The sequence below is a fragment of the Phytophthora parasitica genome, assembly GCF_000247585.1.
Source record: "Phytophthora parasitica INRA-310 unplaced genomic scaffold supercont2.9, whole genome shotgun sequence".
NCBI lineage: Eukaryota > Oomycota > Peronosporomycetes > Peronosporales > Peronosporaceae > Phytophthora > Phytophthora nicotianae.
Window position 1 is genome coordinate 1,407,504 of NW_008648995.1, and position 6,853 is coordinate 1,414,356.

The 6,853-nt window shown below is 53.3% G+C and overlaps 1 protein-coding gene and 1 non-coding gene across 2 annotated transcripts; both read right to left on the reverse strand.

The window, feature by feature from the left end:
- Positions 1 to 631: 631 nt before the first annotated feature.
- PPTG_20525 lies at positions 632 to 709 on the reverse strand. The gene has a single exon. It is a non-coding gene; the product is annotated as a tRNA-Leu (tRNA).
- Positions 710 to 2,529: 1,820 nt separating this feature from the next.
- Positions 2,530 to 6,242, reverse strand: PPTG_21901 (hypothetical protein; the record flags this gene model as incomplete). Its single annotated transcript, XM_008900603.1, has 6 exons — positions 2,530 to 2,933; positions 2,989 to 3,481; positions 3,636 to 3,796; positions 3,859 to 4,019; positions 4,098 to 5,832; positions 5,927 to 6,242. The coding sequence occupies 6 exons, from the start codon at positions 6,240 to 6,242 to the stop codon at positions 2,530 to 2,532; spliced, it is 3,270 nt and encodes a 1,089-aa protein (XP_008898851.1).
- Positions 6,243 to 6,853: the final 611 nt, after the last annotated feature.

Here is a 6,853-nt window from a genome sequence, read left to right on the forward strand (position 1 = left end):
ATATAATGCTGGCCATACGATTGTCCGAATCGATTTGCTTACCCTAGGTTGCCGACAAGAAGGTTTAGTCAGTCTTGGCCTTCTTAAAGGCTCTTGCCCTCTTCTTATACGACTGCGAACGCTCCTGATCCGTTTGGTTTGTCTCTGGGTTTTGGACCTCAGTGGCAATTTCGTTTGGTTGGGATTGCTCTTCTCAACTAAGAAAAGTAAAAAGTCCAAGTGTCGCTGGCGAAGTGGGGGGCCCATCCTTATTCGCGCTTCAGTTTCTTCCTATTGACAAATATTATAATATTAAATATTGAGTATCCAAATACCCAGAGCTTCCCGGGCGCAGCACGGCATTAGTTAAAAACCTGGATACACAAATAAAGTGCTTGAGGAAAAACGTAGAAAGTGGAAAGCTCACATTAAGCTAACTAGAAAATTGATTTGCAAGAAGTAGCAGGAGTGATTATTGACTTTGGATAGTATGAGGCGCTCTTATTGCTGGCAAAGGAAAAGTAATGTGTGTTAGACATAAGTGAATTGGAATTGGCAGCGGTTCTTTCTGACAGCAAGAAATGCTGTAGCCATGACCAAATACCTAACTCAATGTCCATAGTTAGTCAGTCACACGGTAAACTTGCAAAACTGACACGAGTGAGATTCGAACCCACGCCCGAAGACTGGTGCCTAAAACCAGCGCCTTAGACCGCTCGGCCATCGTGTCGATACCTACACAGCATCTAATTTTATTAGTTAATTCACTAAGGATGAATGACATGAGTCAAGATAACCACAGGGCAACATAGGGAACGATTTGGATAGTCTTTGAAGACTTGAAGGCGATCTTACGAGAAAGTCTACTTTGTCAGGCCACTAAACACCTGGATGATAAAGGCGTCCGCCTTCCTCGCCCAATAAACTACCTGCATTCCAGAGCTTATACAATGTTAGGCTCGTCTTCGGTACAAATATATTATCAAATGGTGCCAGGGCTGGTAAAATCTGCTTTTCCAGAAGGAAGGGAAGGAAGACACTAAGGGCGAGTCGAAGAGATGAGGAAATGCTTGTTGGCGAGGTTGAAAAATCAAAAGTGAGTTTGGGATTGAGTTGGTTAAAGCTAGCTACCTCTTCTACGATTCCTGTCCTCATAGACTCCTATCCCATCTTGCATCCCAGATGCTGAGGCTGAACATAAGAGTCGTACGATTATGCACAGTATAGAGTCGTACGATTCTGCAACTTACGAGTCGTACGCTTCTGCAACCCACGAGTCGTACGGTTCTGCTTGCAATATCCAGTGAACACAAGCGTGCGACATCACCCATCAACTCTAATAACCAAGCCAAAATAACTACGCCCAGTGCATTTTGATACAGTTTGTCTGACAGTGTGACGCACGACCACCATACTTAACCCTACCAAGTGCGCGTCTACATCTCCAACACATTTCGTTCCTGCGTAAGGAAGCCTTCTTTTGCTAGTGTAATGTCATGAGTATGTCCACATACATAGCACGGATTGAAGATAGTTTGCACTGTCCGGATGGCCGATCTGTCACACCGCTCGGCGACGTTATTGTTACAGTTATGTCGATGTATTGATGCACTTGGTATCGTTTCGTTGTTTCCTGTAGGCGCTTCAGCAATGGCAACATCGGCTGATCCCGACGAAGCCAAAACACTTGTGTCAGCAGCCGCCGATTCCTTAACGGGAGTAGCCGTTATGCTGCTGGTAGATCGCCAACACCTTCTTGAGACAGTACAGTCTAGAGATTGCGCCTGGGTTTGCTTCTCGCAGTGGGGCTAGAACGTGCACGAGCCAAAGACTTCGTTAGTTCGCCCGTCCGTTGCTTCAGCTTATGCCAAAGACTTCACAACCGTGTCTCCACTGAGACTCTCGACCACCTCCGTACCACGCAGTACGTCGCCCGCGACCTCCACATGTTCCTCGGTTGCGGGACCTTTCCCGTGCAAAGCCGTCCTCCGTCTCCACGCACCCGTCCTTAGACGTCGGTGCGTAGGCACGCCCCGTGCTGTCGCGAAACCAACGCTGCACGCCTCATTCATCCTCGGTAGTCCGTCAATCAACTCAGCACGCCCAGCACCCCTCACAGGCACTGAACGCTCTGATACCGTTCGTCCGCCCGTCACTCAGTCCAACTCAAACGCCCCACTAGTGCTCTTGGTCGCGACTCTCACTTCGTCCACTTCTCCCAGATGCTTGCCCTCGACTTGGCAAGTTCTGGACTGAACCTCACGCCGGCCTGCTCGCGCTGGACGTGCACCCAGATGTCCGCCCTGAAGTACAATGCCAGCTGCGCCTCAGCCGCACGTACGGCCCGCGTCGTCCTACTCTTCGTCACGTTTGACCGTCAACTTGCGGTCATCGCACTCGCCCTTCTGGATTTGGCGACCTTCCAGCTCGGTCGTCGATCTTTCATCGCCGTACTTCAATCACGCCTCGCTGTTGAGCACCGTCGCGTGCACGGCATCACTATCAGGATCCTTCGCCAGTACTGTCGGCGTCATTCGCGTCAGCGCCCTGTTACACGTTTTCTCCACATACAGGGTCTTCCGCGACCCTGTCGGAATGAAAGAGTCGGTCGTATTCTCGCACGGATACCCAATGCCCTTCGTCTCCCGTCTTGCCTGTAGATCCATCTCGTGGTGATCCACCGTCTCGAGCCGGCCGTAGCTGGTACTCGAGGACGTAATGTCCAGCTTCGTTTCGCCTCCGTCTGCGCCGGAATTCCACCAGTATCTCGTTCTGTCCTCCGCCGCTGTCCGCACTTGCCACTGTCTGAGCATTTCGTTTCTGGCTTCGTGACGCAACTGTTGCGTGTACAGGAACTTTCGTTGCTCCCATAATCTCGCCTGCCGCCGTGTCATCGTTCGCGTGTTCGAGCGCGCTTTCATACTCGAGTTGCATCTTAATATCCGCCGCCACCGCTTCCAGTAATGTAGTAGATAACCAAAAACGACGTGTGTGCTATAAATTGCTCACGACTTCCTTCATCGTCCTCACGTTCCAACAGGTGATTGTCATATCCCGCCTGTTCAATCACGCTCATCGGTCCGACCCATTGATGTACGAACTTTGAGGCTTTGGGCCCCCTCGGAGGTCGGTACATCCACACGCGACCATTCGGCTCAATCCCCCCCCCCCCCCCACTTCCGCCGTACTTTGCGATTGTAATACTTAACCTGTCGTCGTTGTTCTCATTCTCGTGCTCGTTCGGCGCATGCGTGACTGGCTCTCTCATCGCTGCGAGCAAGCGTCGATGATAGCTGGTCAACTCGCCTGTTTCTGCAACGCCCACTCTCCGCAGTAGGTCGTTGGGGCTCCGCAGCTGTCTCCCCATCATGAGATCATTTGGTGACAGCACCACCGTTAAATGCCGTCCAGAATTGTATGCGTAGACCGCGAAGTCCACCCAGACGTCCCAAACGCCTGCTCCGTGTCGTCCACGTATGCCGCAACGCAGTCCTTCCAGGTTCTGTAAAATACCTCAACTAACCCAATCAGTTGTGGTCTGAAGGGCGCGGGATTGCCTTGCTGGGCTTGCAGCAAGATGACGAGGTGTTCTGTCACATTGCCAACAGTTCTGGCGCCCCATCCGTCAGCAATTCTCGAAAAGGTCCGGACTGTACCACCACATTCTGCATTAGAAACGACGCCACATTTTCTGCAGTGTGTTGCTGTACAGTCACAGCCACGGCGTACCTGGTGACGTATTCCACCGCCGCAATGATGAACCTTTGTCCACTATCCGTCGTAGGCAGCGGTCCGGCCACGCTTAAGGCCCACCTGTCTCCCACGTCACCACCCCCGTGGCCTCGCTTTCCTACTTCCGCATTCTTGGCAACCACGCACCCAACGCTTCACTTCGCGTTCGAGGTTCGGCCACCAGTAGGTTTGCAAAATTCGTGCACACGTATGAGCAGTTCGCAGGTGCCCTGCCCATACCGAGTCGTGGTTCTCCTTGAACGCGATTGCCCACAACGCTGGTGGGAGTATCACGCGCGGTCCCGCCGCTGTCTCATCACCGCCAATCCGAACGTCGTCGTGACCTTCTTGCCTTGGTGCAGACTGTCCTTGATCAACCGCCTCACCAGCTGATTGTTCTTCTGGGCGTCAGCGGTCTCGTCGTCCGTAAGCTGCAACGTTGGCCAACTCGCTCGCTGCGTCGCCCATTTCCGACGTCGCTCTGGCCGTCCAGGTCCTGGTCATACTCCCCCGTCATGCGGCATATCGAACCGCACTCGTTTCCTGCCGCTCGTGGTCCGCTTCGGATCAGTCGGTCCTTCGTCTCCGTGTTCATCGTACCGCCAACCGCGCCATTCTTCTTTGTTCCTCGTCGGTCCGCCGCCTTCACCCTGGCCTCGCTCGGTGAATACATAGTCGCCGTTACTGGCGTCCTTCGTCGCTGCGTCGTTGGTGGTCTTCGGAGCGTCGCCGTACTATCCGTCATGTTCGACTTCGTCGTCGCTCCCTCAGCCTGCCCCAGTTCCGTCGACTTCGCACTGCTGACCTCGTCGCCCGGCAGATGCGTAGCCATCACCGACTCCGCCTCCCTTAGTCGTTCTTCGTTCATTCGCCGCTTCACCGCACGGGTGAAGGGCCGGGTCGCCTCCGTGGCACTTACCATCCTTTGTTTACGTCGCATGCGCCGTTCTGTCGTACTGGACGGCGCTGTAGCCGCTTCCGTCTGACCGGGACCCTTGCCCGTCCCGTCTTCCGTCTTCGTAGTCGCCTGATTGCCGCTCACTCCCACCATTCGCCGTTCCTCGTTATTTGTTGCCTTCCGCCGCTCTGATCGCACGTTGGCGACCACACTCGCCACCAAATCAGCCAGCACGTCGCCCAGCACGTCCTCAACGCACGTCCTTCCCGCGAACGTCGTGGCACCTGCTCCATCTCTCGTAGCCGGCACCACCCATTCAGTCGCCGTTTCCGCGCCGTTGACCGCTGTTGTACCCGCTGTATCCGCTCGTCCTGCCGCCCTTTGTCGTGGCCGCGTCCTTCGACCAACCGCCGTCCTTGTCGTAGCCACTGTTGGTGCTCGCGAAAGCGCATCTGCCACTACGTTCGTGGTACCAGGCCGATATTCAACATCAAAGTTGAACTCTTGTAGAGTCAATGCCCAACGATGTAGTTTGTCAGTTAGGTTGGGACTTATCATCGACCACTTCAACGCGGAGTGGTCGGTGACGATCGTGAAGTTATGCCCGTAAAGGTAAGGCCGAAAGATTTTGATAGCCCAGACCACTGCGTAACCCTCCAGCTCTGTAATGCCGTACTTACTTTCCGTCACACTGTTCATTTTGCTGTCATAGGTGACCGGTCGCCAACCGTCGCCTTTATCTTGCATCAAGCAGGCACCGAGACCCACTTGACTCGCGTCGGTCACCACTCTGAAGGGCAACTGAAAGTCTGGATAGATCAACAGCGGCTGCTTCGTCAATTCTGCCTTTACACAATCAAACGCCGATTCCTGAGCGGGCGTCCACTCCCAGTCCACGTTCTTCCTTAGTAGTTTTGTAATGGGCGCCATTATGGAGCCGAATCCCTCGACAAATCGCCGGTAGTATCCTGCAAGATGCACGAAGGGCTTGGCTTCCACCGCGTCCTTCGGTCTCGGGAAGTCCTGTACCGCCGACACCAACCGTGGAAGTGGCCGAACTCCGTCGCTACTCAACTCGTGGCCTAAGTATTCCATCGCCGTCGTGGCGAACAAGCATGTCTTCAACTTGAGTGTGAGTCCAGCCGTAGCCAACCGCTCCAGTACCGTAGCTAGCTGTCGTGTAATACCTCCTCGTGTAAAGACAATAATGTCACCTAAATACACTAGACACGTTGACGACGTCAAACCGCGTAAAACATGGTTCATCATCTGTTGGAATGTCGACGATGCATTCGTTAAACCGAATGGCATGCGTACGAATCTGTACAAACCCTTCTTCGTTGTGAATGCAGTCTTGTACTTGTTCTCCGGTGCTACGCGAATTTGCCAGTAAGTCTAGTGTGGTGAATAGCGATGCCCCACCCAGAGCCTCCAGCGTCTCGTCAATTCTGGGGAGCGGGTGTACATCTTTCTTCGTGATTTTGTTGAGGGCGCGATAATCCACACAGAACCTGACTGTACCATCTTTCTTCTTTACTAGGACCACCGGGAATCCCCAAGCGCCGATTCCTTCCTCGAACATACCGGCCTGAAGCATCTTAGTCACGTTATCGTCTACAATCTCGTCTTCCATCTGTGCTTGGCGTCGTCGTTTTTAGCATTATCGTTGCCGCATCTCCAGTATCTATGTGATGATATACGTCGAGTGCCGTCGCTGGTGGGCAATCCCCCGTGTTCGTTGACAGCTTCCGGTACACTCGTAACAATTTTAATGCAAGATCACGCGCTTCCGTTTATCGGTACCAATGTGCACTTCATTTTCGTCGTCTAATGGTGTCGAAACTAGCGCCCATAGTCTCTAACCACTGAATCAGTCGTTCCTTGTTCAGTTCGCCGTTCATGGTCATCACGGTCATGTCGTCATCAATGGACACCCACGTTCCCAATTCCTTCTTGTTTGGTAGTTTGGAGGGTCGGTTATTGGCGTTTATCGCCGGCATCCAAGCCTTCCCGTCACGCGCCGTTGTTACTGTCGCTGCCATCATGACGGCACCCATGTATGTCGTAGGTAGGAACAACCCGTTTGTGGTGAAGCGCCAGTTGGCTTTCGCGAATAAGAAAACTGATTGATGGGAAGTGACCCGATCCAGCCCTGAGACTCATGGTCGACGACGGTGCGTCAGTGATTACGTCATCATCGGTGAGGATTACGCAATCATCGGAGTGGATCGACATGGTGCAATC